The sequence below is a fragment of the Pyxicephalus adspersus genome, chromosome 3 (genome assembly GCF_032062135.1).
Source record: "Pyxicephalus adspersus chromosome 3, UCB_Pads_2.0, whole genome shotgun sequence".
NCBI classification, from domain to species: Eukaryota; Metazoa; Chordata; class Amphibia; order Anura; family Pyxicephalidae; genus Pyxicephalus; species Pyxicephalus adspersus.
The window spans coordinates 12,474,595-12,497,171 of record NC_092860.1 but is presented as its reverse complement, the minus strand read 5'-3'; the positions used below and the strand labels follow the sequence as shown (position 1 = coordinate 12,497,171).

Sequence of the window (22,577 nt, the reverse complement as noted above, 5' to 3'; positions counted from 1 at the left end):
AGAATGTATGGCAATGCATTGCAACATACAGTACATATACATTACATTACAGTCTTTGTAAACGTTCTTTTAAAACATATGACTCATTATTGGTTATGGGAATTTTTCATGCAATAAGTCTTAACAAAACAGCAACATATGTGTTTCAAATGAAATTCTTTCTGGAAAAATGACATTTTAAAACAGATGAGGGTCCAAATGGTATCAGCGAGGTCTGAGTCACTGGAGATGAAGGCCAATGAATGTGATCACTGACTCCAAACATGGTTAGTTACTGGAAATCAATGGCAGCTAACCACGTTACCCAATGGTTTCGAGGATCCATCATATGCATCTACAATCAGGCTTATTTAATAAGGCACCTAAAGAGCAGTGGTGACGTACAAAATACAATGACTTAAAGTCATGTTCAGTTTACCGCTGTCAGGCCAATTCTGAAAAACGGACAATTGGATTGTTTGAACACGAGACAATATACAATATTATATATTATAAAATGGAAGGAGAATGGAAAGTGATGTCTTTAGGTGTAAATTATAATCTCTTAATTTATTTTAACTAAAGTTAAAAATTTTATATAAGACTCAAAAAATTGTAGCTGTTATTTATGAATCTGGATGCAGGAATTGTATACCTCAGTGCTCTTTAGCTGGTGGATAACTCTCTTTATATATATTCATATTATTATATATATTATAAATGCTTATACTTGAGCTTCACACAACTTCTATTTATTAAATTCAATTAGTAAATCTTTGAATAAACTTTTAATTATTTCCCATCAGTGAAATAGGTTCATATAGTTTTTTACTTGAATCCAATATAAAAAAACTGTCAATTATACATATAATTTGGGTAAATCTTGGGAGAAAATGTTTATCAATTGACCATCTCACTAGTGACATGGATACCGGGGGGTGAAATATGGGCACCGAGTACAGATCTCACCAGTGACATGGATACCGGGGGGTGAAATATGGGCACGGGGTGAAATATGGGCACCGAGTACAGATCTCACCAGTGACATGGATACCGGGGGGTGAAATATGGGCACCGAGTACAGCTCTCACCAGTGACATGGATACTGGGGGGTGAAATATGGGCACCGAGTACAGATCTTACTAGTCAGTGTAGTGAGGAGTGTCCTGTGTATTACATACTGAAGAGTAAGGAGTGTCGGAGTTGTTGTAGGTGTTGAAGTGCCGATATGACTGGTGACAAGCTAGGGAATGAGGTGCGTGTTCTGGGAGAAAAATTTCACAAGTGACATTAATACCAGGTAACGGGGAATGTGTTGGAGTTTTGATCTCACTAGTGACATGGATACTGGGGGGTGAAATATGGGCACCGAGTACAGATCTCACCAGTGACATGGATACTGGGGGGTGAAATATGGGCACTGAGTACAGATCTCACCAGTGACATGGGTCCTGGGGGGTGAAATATGGGCACCGAGTATAGATCTCACCAGTGACATGGATACTGGGGGGTGAAATATGGGCACCGAGTACAGATCTCACCAGTGACATGGATACTGGGGGTGAAATATGGGCACCGAGTATAGATCTCACCAGTGACATGGATACCGGGGGGTGAAATATGGGCACTATAGTGAGGAGTGTCCTGTGTATTACATACTGAAGATTGGGGAGTGTCGGAGTTGTTGTAGGTATTGAAGTGCGGATATTACTGGTGACAAGCTTGGGAATGAGGTGCGTGTCCGGGGAGAAAGATTTCACAAGTGACATTAATACCGGGGGATGGGGAATGTGTTGGTGTTTTGATCTCACTGGTGACATGGATAGTACGGTATGACAAGTATATGTGTGTGATGGAGTGCAGATCTTACTAGTGACATGGCGTTGGTCACACTGGTGACCCGGATGCTGGAGAGTGATATGCGTGTGCTGGGGGACCCATATACTGGCACATGGATTTTAGGGATTGGCGTGTGATGGAGTGCAGATGTTTCCGGTGACTGTGTTTACATGTTACTTAAAATATTTATTCATTTGCTGTGCATTACTCCCTGAACTCTAAACAGATCATCCAGCACATCCGCCTCCTGAGTATCTGTTTTGCAAAAATAAAAAAAAATATTTTTCTCATTTCCCTTCTCAACTCCTCACTACTGATCCCCTGTATCCTTTTCTACTCACTTCCTGATACCTGCATTAGCTTTCCTTCAGCTGACAACAGTAAAAAAACCAAAACAGTAAATATATAAAAGCTTCCTGTAGTGACTTTGCTAATACAGAATATTGTCTAAATAAACAAGATCACAATGTAAAATCTGCATACTAAGATAAAAATAAATGTTTTGGAGATGTCAGTGATTTGCATATTGCGGTCAGGCACGCGCAGGGTCTGCAGACCGGTCCCCGAGTGTTGGCTGTTATTGGCGGCGCACAGCGGTCGGTGGCTCCAGCAGGAAGGATGGTGGTAGCAGCGGGCTGGGTATCCTCAGCATCCTCCTCTCCTCCCAGCATCCAGTGGCTCGGCCCCTCTCTGCCATTGGCCCGCACAGTGTGACTCTTCTCCTCGGTGTGCCTGTTACTAAGGCTTCTGTGTACTATGAGAAGGCGCCGTGTTATGTGAGCTGGGTGTCCCTCCCCGCCATTGGGATGGGAGCCTCACCTGGCTGCATCTCTCCAGGACCCTGATGCCTATGGGATAGCAGCCCCCCCCATCTGCAGCCCCTCTAGACCAAGAAGAGCCCCCCTTTATTTGCAGGGGGTGGGGGGGGGCCTTGCATGCAATGTACATGAACCCCATGTAGCTGCTGCCAGCCTCCCTGCACCCACAGCACCGTGATGGCTGTAATTGGAATCAGAGGAAAAGCTGATCTTCTGGGATTTTGCATCAAAACCTGTTTTCTGCAATTCTTTGTGCTTTCTGTATTTGGTGAAGAGAAGACCTTCATCGTGGAGGTAGGTCAAGGAATCTACTAAAAGGGGGGTCACTCCGGCACCTTAATAAATCATTTTATAATGGGGATGGTGGCATGGCATAGGGATGGGTATGGGTATGATTGGTGGTATTATGGGCTCCTGATAATAACAATGCACCATGCAATAGACAAGCATGTCCATCCAATGTATTGCAATGTTGGATGGCTTTGCATTGTCTCTAGGGCTGCCTGGGCCTGCGGTACGCTGATACAGTATAGGGTGAGCTACACCGGGATTGGCTGGCTAAGCATTTCTACAGAGGATTGTGCATACTGTAAATAGTGCTGGGGATGCTTTGCAGCGGTGATTTGGTAAACACGTTGGCACAACCAACAAAAATACGGCCTGCCGAGCGCCATACAGGTGTGACCTGGTCGCACCTTTCCACCCTGGACGGCCGGAATCTTTTTTCCTCCTAGAATTAATTTTCTTTCTGCTATCAGACTGCAAATAAGCCCCATAGACCGATCAGCTTTTATTGAAATAAACAATGGTTTCTGATTTCGCATTATAATAGCGCACATGTATTTCATATGTTAGACCTGGAAACTGAATGCTGTGTTGTTTGTGCACCATTAGCATTCATTATTATTAATATTATTATTATTATTATTATTATTAATAATAATAATAAACAGGATTTATATAGCGCCAACATAGTACGCAGCGCTGTACATTAAATAGGGGTTGCAAATGACAGACAAATACAGACACAGGAGGAGAGAACCCTGCCCAGGAGGTGGTATTATTATTATTAATATTAATAATAAACAGGATTTATGTAGCGCCAACATATTACTCAGTGCTGTACATTAAATAGGGATTGCAAATGACAGACGAATACAGATAGTGACACATGAGGAGGAGAGGACCCTGCCCCGAAGAGCTTACAATCCAGGATTATTATTATTAATATTATTTTTAATAAACAGGATGATATATAGCGCCAACATATTACACTGCGCTGTACATTAAATAGGGGGTGCAAATGCCCCTGCCCCCAAAAGCTTACAATCATTCATGGGATTTAAATGGAAATTGTCAGGACTGGGACACGAAGGGTGCCATTGCTGACCTGCCGCAAGTTTTACTGTACACAGTGTTTAATAAACTTCACTGGCTGCATGCTTAATCCAGGTCAGTGGTTAACAACATGCTGAAAACAGAACAATACCAGCCCTGGATTTTGCATCTTGCAAAGTCTGCCATTTTTGGCGTTTTTCAGGTTCACTTTAAATGCAGATTCCTTCTATTAGGTAATGCTGGGTTAGTATTTTAAAAGCGCCTGGTGAATGTGGAGCATGAGTGGTGTTTTCTGGTGATAATAAGACGTATAAAATATATTTTAGCCTTCTGTTATTATTATAAGAAGGGGCAAAATAGAAAGCTTCCTCATAGGGGGTCGGAATTTGGGTACTGCAGGATATCATGTCACATGATATCATGCCATGGCATAAATAATAGCAGAATATAATGTTGTGTTGAATTCTGGTGATTTTATACCAAAAAGAGTTTTTGTTTTTTTCTTTCTTTCCATGGGGTGTATATAAGACAGGGACATGGGATGTACTGTTGAGTTGTTGTGAAACCATCAGCCCTCTGCCCCACTTATCTATGACAATGGTATTACCATGTGTGCCATACAAATCCGCACAATTCCATTATGACATGCTTGGCCCTCGTGCCATAATAAATTGCATAAACTGGATTCTACATTATGGAGCATGGTTTGTTTTTGTGGCTTGGTACCCAGAACCCATGGTGGCCTGCCTAATGGTTGTTTAGAGGGATGAAGCCTTTTTTATTCTGAGAACCATGACAAATATTCTGGAATGGGATCTATGGCAGATTGTAAGAAAGGGCGAAAAAAAACAAAAGCTGCACCGACAGAATAGGGAAAGGGGTTTACCAAAAATAGATATTTCAACAGACGATGTATAAATAGACGGGAGCAGGACCAGGGAAGGAGGAGGTGATCTGATTGGCTGGGGCCGGTAATAGTCATGGATCAGCATCATTTGTTGCTAGACAAGCACTCGGCGTTGGTGAAAATGTGCTGGAGCAAGGCTTTGTTATTGGACAAAATAAATGATCGTTAAGTCACATTGATTGTAATGCCCCCATACATCATGTTCCATTTATACAACATTTATATGGGTTTGGTAAAACACAGGTGGGTCAAGTCACAGCAGAATATTGAGGTCTTTGTATAATAAAATCAGTTACCAGTTGGCCATTTATTATGTCTACAACACAATTTTGTCCTAAGCTGCACCCAAATGACAAGCTAACCCGAGAGCAGAATGGCGACGATCTGCCATTCTTAAAAAGTCATGGGTTGATTGTTTTATATTCCTATTATTATTACACTAGTAGTATTATATGTTATATATTTTTTAGTTTTGCATTTACTTTGTATTATCTAAAATGTATGTTTTTTAAAATGTAAAGCACTCGTTCTCAACTGTGGCACGCCAAGGTTCCTCCAATGGTTGTTTGGGGTGCATTGAGCTTTGGTTGATTGACCTCCCATCTGATGGATTCTGCCTAGTTCCAGGCTCAACCACATTCGGCAGAGCCAATAGGATGGCAGCTGTGATCTTTCATCACATTTATTCCTGATCATCACTGTAATGGGGGCATTCTTCCAACCAACCTTCAACTAATTAATTTGATCTGGGGTCCTCTGAGACCCTCGGTCTTTGTTAGCAGGTGCCCAAAAGTGTTTCCATACATCTTTTCTGCAGTTTATAATGCCTAATGCTTGGGTGCTTGGTGGTGCCTTGGTAAACCTTTTCTGCAAAAATGTTGCCAATAACAAGAGGTAGCAGTGGAGTAAAAACCACCTTGTTGAAGTTTCTATAATTATTACAGGTTTTAGAGCCCACCAGACACCCCAGAATACTGCAGCATAGCAGGAACCTCCATATAGAATCCATACAAGTGCCATATATTTGTATATTCTGGGGTTTTTGAAATCACTGGCACCCCAGAATACTGCTGCCTCCATATAGGGAATAGTCTCCATATAACAAACTCCATATAGAATCCAAACAAGTGCCAAAAATTTGTATATTTTGGGGTTTTTGAAATCACTGGCACCCCAGAATACTGCTGCCTCCATATAGAATCCATAAAAGTGCCAAATATTTGTATTTTTTGGGGTTTTTGAAATCCCCTGGCACTGCCACGTCTATAAAGTGTATACAAATATATATACTATATATTTATATTTGTATAATAATTCTGGGGTGTCAAGTTCCTGGGCACCCCAGAATACTGCTGCATAGCAAGAACCCCCATGCAATCTATATAATACTATATATTGTTATTTGTTTAATAATTCTGGGTTTCTGCTCCTGGGCACCCCGGTGCATATACTGCTCATGCATTGTATACAGACACCATGTATCTGTAAGTAGCCCCTGTGCACTCCAAAATACTGTTACATAGTAGATGCTTCCATAGATTGTTCTGTATAGATGCATTTTAAAATGAACTTTTGTTCTGCCAGTGCATGACAGAGCAGCAGCCTAATGCAGATCTCACCAGTGGTACATGGTCACCATTCATTGTGCTCACCTGCTGCTATTGTTACTGAATGTATTCAGTCCTATGTACCGGGAAGAACACAGCAAATAGTGGTGGTGGCTTAATGAGAGATAATGGCGAATGCACAAGGTTTTCCAACATACCTGATCATTATTCTTCTAGGTAAATAGCCAGGAAATGTAATTTATTATCCACAGATTATAAAGTTAATTTTATTTGTTTTTTTACTGTATTTATTTGCTTTATTTTATATTATTTGTCTTTAGATGACTGTGAAAGTGAGAGAGAAGCAGACACAACTTGCCTTGATGCTTCCTGTGTCTGATTGAGCCCTATGTCCAAGCTATGTCACTGCTGTAATTACTTATTGAGTTCTCACTGTACATAATGGGCTTCTTTTAGCATATCTGAAAAAAAATACAATGATAATGATGTGAAATGCAGCTTCACCTGCTGGCTGGACAGATACCAACGCAATAATAATATGCAAAATGTCTCACTTTGATAAATGGGATTAAAAAGTGTTCATCTTATTTTTTACCTGACAATAAATGAATAAAGTATATAAAACCTATATATCGCCCTTAAAGAGAACCTGTTGCTTCCATCTTTTTGGGCAAAGTTACAGAGTCCCATCCTAGCTTACCCCTTAACTCAAACTCAGCCAAACATCTCAGTTACAAACATCCAGAGATTCTGGGTGCAATGGATTTTGATCTTTGCCCGTTATGCAACTTTGAGTGGCCATTCACCAAATCTGGACACTGTCACCTAACAAGGAGTCTACCCCCTACCTGGGTACGCTATAACCCCATCCAATACAGATCTTACACAGGGTTTGCACAGCAGACCAGTGGCGAATTGTTGGCAAGGTGAGTATAGGTAAATGGAGGTTTGGGCTACTGTGGGTCTACAACATTCTTTCAAAATTATGCTGCTTTAAAGAATATTTAAACTGGATTCTCATATGCTACAGTGCTTTCTGGGGGATGGGTGGGGGTGGAAGGGTTACATTGCTGCAATTTTCATCTTAAATTTTATGTATCAGAACACATAATGAAATGAAAAAGTTAACTACATTGTAGCACATTTTTGTTTTTAGGTTTGAATCTGTTTTTGTGCCATCATAGTGTGTAGGCCCATCCAATAGAACTGTATGATATTGCATCCAGTGTGCATGTAAGTGCGTGCAAAGGGACACTTAAAGGGCCAATGCAGACAAATACTGTCCATACAAACTTCTCAATCAGCCACTTTGCTGAAGGTCCAGGACCAACATAGAGCATATTATTCACTTATGTGTTGTGTGCCTAGTTTTTCTTTCCTGTGTTCTGTAGTGGCATAAGGACTGGTAGATGGAAACATATTGGTGGTGAGGGGGTGAAGGCATTCAACACACCCATAAAGGTTGGATCACAAGATACAGATGTGACCCTGCACAAGGCTTCACATTGGGTGTTGGCTCTCCATGAGTTATCCAAGTTGCATTCTGAATTCTAGGTCCAGTAAAACTTTATTAATTTATCACCAACTGCGCCAGCCTTGTCCAGTCTTCTCAGCAACTTATCTCTCTTAAGACACACAAAGAAAAATAAAATAAATACTAACTTACCCCCTGCTAGGGATGACACCTCTAAAGCTGCGTACACACGTGCAATAATTATCGTTGAAAACAACTAACGACTGTTCGTCTGATAATCGTTAACAAAAAAAGTGCACGAAGACGCCAATGAATTTGTCGCTGGAAACAAATGTACGTCTTGGATCTGATTGACCGTCGATTGTTCGCAATCTATTGTGTGTGTACGGTCGTTCAATGATCGTGGATGGTCCTGCAGTACACTTTCTCCTTTACATGTCACTTGCATCGTTCAAACTATCATATCTAGTGTGTGTACATTATTGGTGGATTATAGTTGAATGATCATATTGTTACAGCATGTACAGAATTGTGCACAATACGATCGTTCAAAATAATTGTGCATAATCGTTAGTCGTTCGTTTTCTAAAGACAATTATTGCACGTGTGTACATAGCTTTAGCCTCCTTGCAGGATCCTGGTAAGGCTTCCAGTACAATGCTAGAATGAGTTACTGTGATCTTTCAGATTCCAAGCTTTGCCAAGATCCCATGGTGAGGTCCACCTGAAACAACCGAAGGTGGGTATATGGTAAATATAATACAAAATGGTGGATAAACCGTCTGCATATCTTGTACCTCTAGGGTCCTAGGAAGGCTTCCCACCATTATTTAGAGGCGCATTTCTTCCAGGACCTATGGACATTCTCATAGACATCTATACACCTTCTCTACAGTGCTGTCCCCACGGACTCACAGATCTCCAATCCAGTACTTCTTTTTTTTGTTTGAATGAAAGCCAGAATAATAAAACCCATGTCCTATGAGCCCAAGCTGTCAAGGACACATCCCTTGGGGTGTTCATCATTACCCCAGCCTGGGCTTGGAGGGGAATACTGCATTATAGCACCACGTTGTTACAGAATTAAGGAACAGGACTTGTGATGTTACACCAACACCAAAAAACAATATTATTATCAATATAAAGGTTGGGGTGCTTCGGGATGGGGGGAGATATTGGGGAGGTAATACAAGAAGAATAGAGTTCCGCTTCTAACCTCTGTAGAAATATGAAACTGTAAGCACATTGTAAATGCATAAAATAAAATAAATCATAACATATCCATTAGCTGAACATTTTTTCCCCACCGTCACCATCCTGACGCATCTAGCCATCCACACGTGACTATCGACCATTAAACTTACTCAGACCGTATCGATCCCAATTATGAAACCGTATCTCCCACAGCTGTCAGGGAAAGTTCTCTCGTAATGACGTGAAAATTAAGATACATCTTCTTTTTCGTTCTGGAGGTAAAATTTCCAAACAACGATAAGATGAAATCACCGATCAATGATGACTTCAGCTGCCTAAATCTCCAGCCTCAGATCGTAAAGTCATTTACCAGAAAAAAACGGCTGTTGACTAATGCATTAGGTACATTTAACGTAAACATTATACGGCCTCTGTGCATTGGTCTGGTAATATTCATTACATTATGATGCAAATACACTTACTCTACTGATTGCTGCTTTTGGCCTAGAGAGCACTTAGGCTTAGGTTGCCAAATGTAGCATAACATCAACTCCATGTCTACAACCACGGCATGGCCTTCAACAGAAATAAACCTGGCCAAAAACGAGGCCGAAACACTAAATCTTGATGTCAGTATCCTGATGCTGTGCTTTTTGTCCTTTTGGGTTTTAGGAAGGGTTAGTGTGAGGGCTACTAAGAGGGTGGTGTGAGGATTTAGGGATGGGTCAATATTAGGGTTACCAGATGGGTTAGTGTGAGGGTTACAGGTGAAGGTAATGTGAAGGTTATCAAGATGGTTAGTATGAGGGTTATTATGAGGTTTAGTGTTAGTGGACTTTCAGAAGGGTTATGTGAGGACTTCCAGTAGGATTAGTTTAGGGCAGGCATGTCCAAAGTCTGGCCCAGGGGCCAATTGCGGCCCGTGTTCAGATTTCCACCAGCCCGCAGCCTCTGTCATACAATTATTAATATGCAGCCCGCCAGCACTGTTGACCAAAGTATAAAATACATGCATACAAAAAAGCTATTTTATATTTAATTAGAGTTGATCAAGCACCTTGCTATTATTGGCCCGCATAATCGGCAGGACGGGAATCCCCTATGTCAATATATTGGCCGTGTGCTGTGCAGGACCCGCATGGGCCACGCCCACTCTGATTCCAAAAATGTGCTCTGCACGGAGCCCGCACTGACACCGGACTCTGTGCAAGGGAATCCCTCACATCACCCTGTGCTGTGTGGGACCGACGCAGACCACGCCCACACGAACCCTGAGTACGTGCCGAATGGCCCCCACACATTTTCACCTCACCAAATCTGGCCCTCTTTGCAAAAATTTTGGACTCCCCTGGTTTAGGGTTTAACAGGAGGGTTACAAAAAGACCAGTGTTTAGTTTAACAGGTGAGTTAGTGTGACAATTACCCGGGGGGTTATTGTAAAGGTTACCAAGCCAGTTAGTTGGAGGGTTACCAGGAGGGTTAGTGTGGGGGCTTCCAGTAGGATTAGTTTAGGGTTTACCAGGAGGGTTACTGTGAGGGTTACAAAAAGACCAGTTTTTAGTTTACCAGATGTGTTAGTGTGAGGGTTACCAGGAGGGTTAGTGTGATAATTAGTGTAAAGGTTACCAAGGGGGTTAGTGGTGGGGCTTCCAGGGGTGTAAAATGAGGAGGATTATCAGGAGGGTTAGCTTTCATTTTATCAGAGGGGTTAATATGAGGGTTACAAGGAGGGCTGATGTTAGGCTTACTAGGGGGGCTGGTGTTAGGCTTACCAGGAAGGTTAATGTTAGAGTTACCAGTCATTATTTTAGTAGAGCTTACAAATGCTAGAACTTCTGGTGGGTGTTTATTCAATGCCTACCTCTCCACTTACGAGATTCCATCTGATTTCCTGTCCCAATGGTAATTGGTCAACAACTCTATCTTTTTTTTACTGACTGGGCAGTGGATGGACCATCACCACATAGAGGGGTCATCAATCTGCATGGGCTGTGTTCTCTTTTTGTAAGCAACCTCCCAGTGTTAGACAGACACCACTGAATGGCTCTCAGTGCTGCCTCTCACTGTCAGTGCAGAGCATTACAAATAGATAATATACAGATGAATTCAAGTATTTGTATTAGCTACATATAAGATTCTGTAAATTTATTTATTTTTTTAGTCATAAATATGTAACTGGACGAAATGGTGGTGTTTTATTATCAGCTTTCAGTTTTTCATGTTTCAGCTTTAACATATTTTTGTTCAGAAAAAAAAAAGATCTCTTTATTTGGTGACACATTTATTTTTTTTTTTTTATTATTTTATTTCAAGTTTTATCACGTCTCACACAGGCTAGCTATTTACAAAAAAACTTGAATCTAAAAAGTTTCTATAATAATTTTGTATTGAAAAAAAAATAAAATGACCAAGTCGAAACTTTGACTGCCGAGACACGTCCTTTGAAGATAAAACTTAGCGTTGGACTTTTCATATACTCGCTCGAACGCGGTGGTTTGAAATCTACCGTGTAGCAGCCTGACTAGATATATTTCCAAATTCCATCTGAGGTTTTATACATAATTTAGCATATTCTGTAAGGCCTGCAGCTCCGGCGCTGCAAATCCCCTTAACGCACTAGAAAGGGAAACGTCTGAACTTCAAATGATCTACCATCCTTGACATTAAAGTGGTGGACCAAACTTGAATGTGGCTTTCTGCTTTAAACATCTATTTTTACAGAATTTTATCTGTGAGGCAGGGAGGAATAGAAATTGCAGTTACAATAGGAGCCGTCTCATGAAATAAGAGTGAAGCAGCAGGAGAAAAGTCGATTCAAAAAGAGCCATAGTCCTTTCAATTTCTTTTTTTCTTTTAAGATCAGGTTTATCAATGTGTTGTAAAAGCAGATGAAGATTTTTTTAAATAATATTTAGATATGTAAAGAAGAGGTTGTATGTTAAAGTCGAGAATTACCCACATCTGTCTACAAAATAGCTTCTGCTGCATTATGCATGCTGGCCCATACAGATTTACCAGTCTGGGTTTACTTTGTAGGATAAATGCCACTCAGGGTCAATTATCCCACTTAGTGTGAGGATAAGCTAGCATGGACAAACTCCTCGGGGGTGGGTCTTCACACCAGGCTGGGTTCACATCATTAGGCTACGTACACGTTAGAAGATTCTTATCCGATTATTGCTTCAGGGCTAGTATTGGACGAGAATCTGGTGTGTGTACAGCGCTCATCCTGGCGGATCCACAAACGATGAACGTTTGTAATAAAAAGTGAAAGGAAGAGAGCACAGTGGGGTGCCTCTTCATCATTCTCTCCTCTCCATAGATCAGAACTGGAGCGCTCGTTCAATCTTTTGTCGTTGGAAAGGATCATGAAAGATCCTTTCCAAGGACAATTATTGAACGCGTGTATGTAGCATATCAATATGTTGTTTGCTGACAATGGAAGGCTTCTTCACAATAGTGCATTTCTGTACTGTAGGCAAACCACAATAATTCATACCTCCCAGTTTTTGGAAATAGGGAAGACAGACACATTTCAGTTCAAAGTATCTAGTATGAAAATGACACGTTTCCAGGAACACCCTCATTTTGTAAACCATAAACACTTCTTTATCTTATATTCATTTTTTAAGTTAAGAAATGGAATAATTTAAAGGCTGGGTACATTTTTAGCGCAAACTAACACTCTGTATTGGTTAAATAATTTTATATAGGTATATATATTTGCACCCAAAAATAGGGACAACTGAGGAGGGACAATTAGGAGATATAATGAGGGACAATCTTTTCAAAGTAGCCACAGTTGGGATGTAGGATGAAGGACAGTCTAAATCAGGGGCAGTTGGGAAGTTTGATGTGCATTAGTTCCTCCTAATCAGGTGCAGTTGGGGGTATGATGAAGAATGGTCTTTCCTTACATGGAGCAGTTAGGAGGCATGATAATGTACAGTCCAAATCAGGGGCAGTTGGGTAACATGATGAAGGACATTCCCTCCTAATCAGGTGCTGTTGATATAAAGAGGGACAGTCCTTTCTTATCAGGGGCAGTTGGGAAGCTTGATGAGGGACAGTTCCTCCAAGTCAGTGACAGTTGGGGTTATGATGAGGTGCAGTCTCTCCTCACCTCATATTTTTCTTGGTATAATTTATCACAAAATACAGTATCTCAATATATACTCAGGATTGGCTATGCTATACTGCGCCTTTTCACAATGCAAGCCTATGAACAATGCAAATCTATGACTTGTTACAAAGTTACAATGTTGCAGTCAGATCATTGGGGGACTGAGGACATGCTCCCCCCTGCTGGCATGCAGCTGAATTATGACATCATCCTAGCCTAGACAAAGTCATTAGACTGAAGCACAAGGACCGATTACTAATGATAGAAGGTAGAGCCAGGGGCAGACATAAAGGGGTGCAAAGTTTGCCTACAGGGGCCCACTGTTGGGTCGATTCCGCATAGGAGCCTATGGATAGGATAACTCTCCGCCATCATGGAGAGTTATCTTTAACAAATAGTATTCTTTCTGTATGTTGATTGATTCTGTAGTTTTAAATGCAGACATTAAATGTTACTGAGTTTGGGTTAAACTGGGTGAATCCTCTTCCTTTATCACAGCTGCTGTATTTTCTGGAAATCCCATTCACTGTTTAACTCATTGCCAGGAATGTTTCTTTAAATTCATGTATTAAAGAATACTATCACTGATAATTGTTAATATTCTGCTTTTGTCACGAGCAACAGAACATCTTGTATTTCCTTCTAATTGTGCTGGGTTCGCCGAAACACAAACTCGTTATAATCTAATTTATCAAACAAGACGGATCCAGAAGGGCCAGTTTTCAGATCCTGGCTAATCACACTTCATAAAGCTTCTTTGTTTATTTCGGAAAGCGAAATGGGAAATAGATGACTAAAATTATTTCCACCCAGGCAGTTCCTATAGAAACTTGTCCTTTATTTGGAAATACAGTAAATTGAGGTTAATTGCTTCGGTGCTGGACGGCTCCCAATGGCGTATTCTAACTTTACCATCCCTTTTTTTAAAACCGAAAGCTAAATTATAGGTAATAGGAAAAAAGAAATGAATGCAGCTGTGTATTTATTTAAAAATATAATTTATTTTAAGAGTTTATTTAAATATCTGAATTTTCTTTAATATTTTTTTTTTATCCTATACAGCATCTCCCAGTCTAGGGGAGGGAGGGAAGGACTTTAGGTATTCTGCAGTGTGTACTAAAAAGGAAAATCATAAGTCTGTTTTTTCTCATTCACTGCCCAATCACCAACTGTAGAAGGGAGAATACCAAAATACACGGTACAGCTGAGTTAGGGGCACACGTGATACCTACCTAAGTTCAGTTACTTGGGGTGGGCCACATGTATCGTTCAGTATAGATTTCATGTTTTCAGTATGGCACATTCATTCCACATTCATTCTGGGATCAAATAAGGGATTTCAGGTATGTATTTAGAAAGTAATACTGCACCATATTACAGTATCAGGGAGACTTTGTGATCCAAGAGCAGAGCAGAAACTGCAGATAATTTGCCAGAAATAAAGCACAACATCCGGCTGCACCTCCTGCAGAGAGCTGTGAATGGGGCCGCATGACTTTCCATATCTGCTACACACACAACTATTCCAGGTGTAAGGAGTAACAGCTGGATAAGTACACTGTCATCGGATGTGTCATGAGTCACCTGCAACCTTATTTACAATCTCAGTTCTATGAATGAATGGAAACAGCTTTATCTGTCACTTCCCCTGCAGGTTACCTGTATCTGGGGCAGTGAGAACAATAGTGGGTCCATGAATAGAAAAAGAAGGGCCAGTTGTGATATATATGACCAAGCATGGCCCGGTATCAAAGGGGAGGAGGGTGCACTTTTGTTGTGTCATCTTAAACAATTCTATCTATCTATCTATCTATCTATCTATCTATCTATCTATCTCTTATTACTCCATGTACCTTCTCTAATTGACTCACCTATGGCTGGGTACACACGTGAGAATCTGGCGTGTGTACAGCGTCTGTCATCCATCTCCCGAACGACTGTCCTGGCGGATCCACGGATGATGGACAACGAGTTGTTGCAATATCACCAACACAACTGGGTCATCTGTGTTGACCTTAAAATGGTATGCTTCCTTCTTGGTCAGCAACGCAGATACACCAAGTATCCCTGTTATCTGTGCATGTGGGGGCTTGTGGGAGGCATTGGGTGGAAAGGAATTGGCCTCCAAGATCTGCCCTAAAACCAGGTGATCCAAACATTCTACATGAGCCACATGTTGATAGAAAAAAAAATATATTCCCACCTCTGCACATTTGTCGTTGGAAAGGATCTTTCATGATCCTTTCCAACGACTAAGGACTGCACGATGCATGAATAAGTGATGTACATACAGCACCCTTCTGCCCTACAGAGAGGGGAGGGGGAAAATGACACTTGGCGCTCTCCCCCTTCACTTCCATTACGATCGTTTGTCGTCCATCATCCTTGGATCGACCAGGACGGTCGTTAAGAACATGGATGACAGGCACTGTACACACACCAGATTCTCTTCCCATGTCGGCCCTGAGCCGATTATCGGACAAGAAGGATTGCAAGTGTGTACGTAGCCTTTGTGTACATTTTCCCTATCTATTTTAGCTGTCTGTTACCTGTCTGTCCAAATATCTAATTATATATGAAGAATATATGTCTTTTTAACATATCTGCCGCATCCATTGACCCATCATGTTGTTTTTTTGTTATTGTGTCTATCAATTCCAGTCTATCTATCTAGGAGAAAAATAAAGAAGACAAACAGAGTTTTTTTGGCTTAAAGTTAATGGTAAATTGTATTCAATGTTTATTTCACATAGAAAATTTTACACATTTCCTAATCTATGTGTGTATATAGATTTTATCAACAAAGCTGCATGGCAGTGATTCAGATATAGTAGAAGTGTCAATATTAGATGTTCCTAAAACAGGGATTTTGATAGAACCTACACTATACTTGCCTGTAAATTTATAGGGTTGTTGTCCCTCTAAGGGGTAAAACAATGATAGGTAATCTAGAAACTTGTATGGTCAACAGTAATCGGTAGTTTCATTTCCCATTGCATTTCTCTGATTAGGCTTCTGCAGGGGAAGTAGAAATATTTATATAGACTGTTACGGAAACAGATATCATAAAGAAAATGTCACTATAAAGTATAACAAAAATCGTCTTTGTTTTTCTCCTTCTAAACGCATTATTATTATGAAGGTGTGTTCTTAAACAATCTATCTATCTATTGATCCATCTATCTATCTAGCTCTCTCTCTCTCAAAATAAATCAGTTCATCTTTATCACATTTTATCAAAATTTGATTTATCTACTCTATTTTCTTTTCTATGTATTACACTGGGGAACAATTTTTTGTTGACTTCAATTTTTAAGCTTATTTACACTAAAATAGGTGATTCTGAAAGTGCATTTATTTTTCTTCTATCACGTCAGGTTTCTTCTCTCCTGCTTATAATAATGCGATCACTGTAGTGTGGATTTGTATAGGCTATTCATTTACACGCAAGACAGTGTGGTCAGAGGTTGTGCTGCTCTACGTAGTGAATAGGCAAAATTTAATTTTTCTACTTACGTATTTCCTTTCTTTCAGATCATGTCTGGCTCTGCTGTTTCTCGTCGTAAGTGCCTAAACATCCCTGATTCATTTTGTTATATCTGTGGTAGTTTCACCATTCCCAGTCAAAGGGCGAACATCAACACATTTGTAGGACAAGCCTATTTGGCATATTTCAAATTAAACTTGGTGATCAAGATAATTCTTGGGCCCCTCATAAGGTGTGCAAATAGTGTGTCAAGGGTTCACGGATGTGGACAAAGGGAACACGTGATAAGATGCCATTTGGTATACCTATGGTTTGGCGAAAGCCAGGAGATCATTTCAGTGACTGTTACTTTTGTATAGTGAAAACTTCAGGATATAACAAAGAAAAATAAATGTAACATAGAGTATCCTAGTCTACCACAGGCTATACGCCCAGTGGCTCATTCAGATGAAATCCCAGTGCCGGCTTTCGTTACACTACCCTCTCTTGAAGAACATGATTATGGTGATGAACTAGGTGACAACAATGATGAAGAGTTTGAAATTGAAGAGGACTGTTCGTAAGGGATTTGATCAGCATGAGTTGAGTGATTTGGCACGTGATTTGGGACTATCGAAGAAGGCTTCAGAACTCCTAGCATCAAGACTGCGAGATAAAAAAGGAATGAAGATATTGTACTTTCAAACCAGAGAAATTGCATTTCTGCAGTACTTTAGAACTGACAGTGGCTTTGTGTATTGCCATAACATACCTGGTTTAATTCCAATCTATACCTCAACTAAATGGCAACTAATCATTGATCGCTCAAAGCGGAGCTTAAAGTGTGTCCTCCTTCACAATGGCAATATATTTGGGTCCGTCCCAATTGGCCATTCAGTTTCTCTTTGTGAAAAATATGCAGACATAAAGAGAGTCATTGAGTTGTTGCAATATCACCAACATAATTGGATCATCTGTGTTGACCTTAAAATGGTATTATTATTTATTATTATTAAACAGGATTTATATAGCGCCAACATATTATGCAGCGCTGTACATTAAATAGGGGTATGCGTCCTTCTTTGGTATCCCTGTTATCTGTGCATATGGGACACAGAACTCGTGAGAGGCATTGGGTGGAAAGGAATTGGCCTCCAAGTTCTGCCCTAAAACCAGGTGATCTAAACATTCTACATGAGCCACATGTTGATAGAAAGAATATTATATTCCCGCCTCTGCACATGAACCTGGGTCTGATAAAGCGTTTGTTAAAGCTCTGCCAACTGAAGCAGACTGTTTCAAGAACCTCATTTTGGCATTTCTTAGCCTGTCATTTGAAAAAATAAAGGCCGGTGTGTTTGATGGTCCACAGATTCGGCAGATCATCAAAGATGAACATTTCATCAGGACAATGTCGGATGTCGAAAAGAATGCTTTGGTTATCATTTAAAGCCATTGTCAAGGACTTTCTTGGAAACACACAAGCAAATAATTACACTGAAATTGTCCAGAAACTCTTGGAGAGTTACAAAATGCTTGGTTGCAATATTAGCATCAAGGTGCATTTTCTGCATAGCCATCTTTCTAACTTCCCGGAAAACCTTGGTGCAGTCAGTGATGAGCAAGGTGGACGATTCCACCAAGATTAGAAGGTCATGGAAGGACGGTATCAGGGTAGATGGGATGTACATATGATGGCTGACTATTGTTGGAGCATCGGGTGGGATTTTCCTAACACTGAACACTCCAGGAAAAGCTATAAGCGTAAATTTTTACCTTAACCACTCAGCCGAATAATTTTCAAAAGTTTTACTGTAAAAAAATGTCAAAGAGTAACAATAAATTCTTTGTATGAACAAAAGAAATTTAAATAAACAGTACATTCAAGTTATTATTTCATTATTTTTTCATTGTATGTAAAACGTGTATGTTTTTTGACAAAAATAGAGGGTACCCTGTAAAAACTGGATGTGACAGTAAAAAACTGGGGTCATTTCTGGATTCACCACCCAAAAATTAGTAAAAAAAAAAGTGTAATATCTAACTCAACAAAAAATGCATTCCCCAGTGTATCTGTCTCAACCTATATCTATGTCAGTTTATTAGTATCTATCTATCTATTTATCTATCTATCTATTTATCTGTATATATTTGTATTGTATCTCTCTCTTTCTATTTCTCTTTCTCGCTCATTGTCTAATATTATGCTTCTATGAATAGACCATTACTATATTTAGTGCAGAGATCTATGCACAATGCATGTAGAAGGTATAGTGAGCAACTACAACCCAGTATGGGTTCCATATTGTAGTAGTGAAAGGACAAATTGTGCAGAATAACGAGTGAAGATCTTTAATAATGGTGATTGAAGTGCCTGAACATTATTCATGCATTCTAACAGACCTCAGACAGGTTACCAGCTGTGAGAGCGGAGGACGATGCTCCTGTTCTGGGTGATGGAGATTGTCCTTTTATATTCAGGTTTTTGACCCATTCAATGACAGCAGATTTAATTAGACTCTTGCAACATTTCTGTGGCTCAGTGTGACATATCTGCTCCTCTGGTGGTAAGGATGGTAGAAATATCAGAAGTTCTCTTTTACTTTCATTAAGGCTTTGAAATATTTATCACACTGTTTTAAATGTATTATTCCAGGAAATAGTGTTGCCATATGGATTATGTGAAGATTTATGGCTGCCTGGCTCAGTATTGCTTTGCATTGGGAGATTCGTTTTGTTCGGTCCAAATACGATGGTGAGATTACACCAAACATGTCCCGCTTTCTGATGAAAAGTGGAATCATTAACCTGATAACCACAGGACATGGAACTAAACTTTAGCATGTCAATCCATTTCATGCAATCCTATATGTTAGTGAGTCCATCATACGTATGATGGGTGGTTCTGCTTCCAGAATCCTGAGCCATGGGATTTCCTTTCTTTTTCTCTTGCCATTTTGGATAGGTTTAAATCCAATTGATGCCTTTAGGAACCTTGGTATTGACACTTTGACATACCATATGTGCAAATGAGAGCTTAAAGTATTTAGGATAGAAATACCTTCTCTGTATTGCTAAACAAAAAGGGTGGCCGGATTGATCCAAATCATAAATGAACCCCTAAAGTGGATCTAGCACTCTGTGCTCCAGTGACCAGTCCCTTCTCGTAATTTCATCATGCTGTGCAGGTGTAAAAGATTTGGACAACCAATAGGAAATGTTCATGTGACCAGTGGCGTGAACACCTGAAAGAAAGAAAATGAAAGAGTTAATACTCGCAAGTCATGTGAACACGGATTAAGGTAAGTATTCTATGCATTATTCTAATATTTTAAACTAAACTAGCAAGTAGGGATACTGAAAGGCGAGGGCCTGAGAGTTGAACAAAATTTTGGTTTAAATTTAGTAAAGAATAGAATCACTTTGAAAGTTTGTTTATATTTGTTTATTATATAAAGTTTGTTATATTCTGTCCATACTACTTTTTTTATTTCCACATACAGGTAAATTTGCCTGTGTCAAAATTGTAAGGAAGGAAGGTTTCTCCAATGGGATCACAAAGTGGAGTAAAAATCTATTAAGAGTTATGGTTGGGTTTTAAGAAACTAACCCAAATTTTATTTTTGTATTGTAGAGCTCAACTTCAAATAATGCGAAACTTTACTGAAAAAAATACATTAAAAATGTAAAATAAAAAGAAAAAATCCAGCTTTTGCTTCAATACACATATTTAATCAAGCAATGCCCCTGCAGAAACTCTTCCTTACCTCCTGATGTCATTTGGGTTGAATGGCGGCCATGCATCATTCAGCTTACGTCCTCTAAGCCTGGCTGTCATGAACACATCTCTTTGGGGTAAATTATTCTGGCCTGGGTTTGCAGTATAACTGCTCCTAATAGAGCTCCAAAACCACCATATGATTAAAACTGGAGTTCTATTTTAAGCCTACAACTATATAATAATATCAAGGGCCCCAAACTCCTGATTGGCTAATTACAGCACTGCCTTGAAATATAGCGTACTTCTAAACTTGTGGAGTGAGATCAAGATATAATCTTCATCAGCAGAGCGTATTTCAGCTGTATGCATTTCATTTTTGCTAAGTATTTCTGTCGCCTTCATTAGTCACCCAGGTAAACAGTGAAAAACTAATATTCAGAATCCAATGGCTCCCATTAGAGATTATTGATTTAGCCGTATGGTGGAATGCCTGATTGTCATAGCTGTGCGGGTGACTGAGGACGCTGTTTCTAATTTATTATTCAGTATTAACTCCTGTGCCACTGGAAAGGGCAAATGATTTGTATCCGATAATGAGGAGAAGGAAGCATACTAAGGACGTACATTTGCATCCATGTGGTTATATTATACAGACTCCATGTTTCCAGAACCCTTCATTATTCTCTATATGTGTGTACTGTGATCTCTTCTATTGTCCTCTGAGTGAGCATATCATTATTTCATGTCGCTCGTCTTTTGTGTCGTAACAATACCTTGCACAACTCTTGAGGACTTTGTCTTGTGCCCTCTGCATTGGCTTTTGCATTATTAATCCCCTCTCTTTCTCTCCGCTGTTATATTAGTCCTCCATTTTCCTTCCCACCCTCCTGGTACCTAATCATTAGTATTATTTTCTATGGGATCTATAAAGTCATAGAAAACTGATTGTCACGTATGCTGTGACCTGCCGAAAGAGGATCTGTAGAAAAATACTGTTTTTTTGATAAGCTGTCATTCTTCCGCTATTTCTTAATGTGAATGCTGCAGAAGTGGTGAACATAGTCCTAAAGTGGAAGTTAAGTCCTCGGTGGGTCTCCAGGGCTTTTGCCATAATGTGAAAGTATGTACAGGATATTTGGATATTATGGCAAACACCTGTAAAAGGGCCCTTTGACAGATTCGGTCTGCCTTGGTAATCTATTGCCAGTAGTGGCAGATGCAGCCAACAGATGGTCCCTGTGTAGAACAGACTTGGCCCTCCCCACCACTATTACATTTTGGCTGCTGTGGGGGGCCCCCAGTTGGCTAAGGATGGTCCGGGGCCCTTGTGTAATGGCACAATTTGTACCGCCCTATGTGTGCCTCTGATTGCCATTGCGTATATTTTTGCCTAATCTTCTTTGGGATTTGACATCTTCAGCCAGCAGGTTCTTGCTAGCAGGTAGGGCAGAAAAAATTTAAAGCAAATCAGAGTCACATGACTTATTCATACTTAGGGAACCTGCATATTCAAGGTACATACAGGTATTCTAAGAACCCCTTTAAACCACTAAAATAGTAGTGCCATGTAGCTCTGGGATTCATTAAAATCTGACAAGCTTGAGTTGGAATTATTAGGCAAGGTGAGTCATTCCTGAATTCCAGATCAACATATTAAACATGCCTGTGGTGCGCAGGTGTAATTACTTAGTGCTGATGGCTTAGGCGGCTTTTGGATGTGGAGTTATGGCTGGCAGGCCATGTTATTGTTTACTGCAAGAAGTGCCAATGGCATGGAGAGCCGCTAAGTGCCGGGGTGGCAGCATTTACAAAGTGTTATCGCTCACCTATCACTGTACAGTATTTATCAAATACAACAAAATCTGTTAAAATAATGAGTGAATGACTATTAGTGCTAAGAAGATTCACTAAATGTCCACTTTCACAAAAATGTTGATATTTTACTTATATATGCCGAACACACCATTTGAAGTTATTAAAGGGTAATATAATTGTTTGTAGAAGTATAGCCTGGTCCCTGAGAGATAGCTGTTTGTTCCTGTATTTACCTGTAGTCTCACCCTGTCAGATTAGAAGCTCTAGACTCAGGTGTACAGCCTTTCCAAGGTTTCTTTCTCTTCCATACGCAGTGCTTTATATGTTTGTGAACA

The 22,577-nt window shown here is 40.0% G+C and overlaps 1 protein-coding gene across 1 annotated transcript in view; it reads left to right on the top strand.

Moving 5' to 3' along the window:
• The first annotated feature begins 2,489 nt into the window (after positions 1-2,489).
• Positions 2,490-22,577, top strand: part of MMP24 (matrix metallopeptidase 24) — a 73,627-nt gene continuing 53,539 nt past the window's right edge. Inside the window, exon 1 of the mRNA XM_072403609.1 lies at positions 2,490-2,930. Within this exon, the coding sequence (XP_072259710.1) occupies positions 2,814-2,930 (117 nt within the window). The 5' untranslated portion in view covers positions 2,490-2,813. The remainder of the gene's footprint in view (positions 2,931-22,577) is intronic.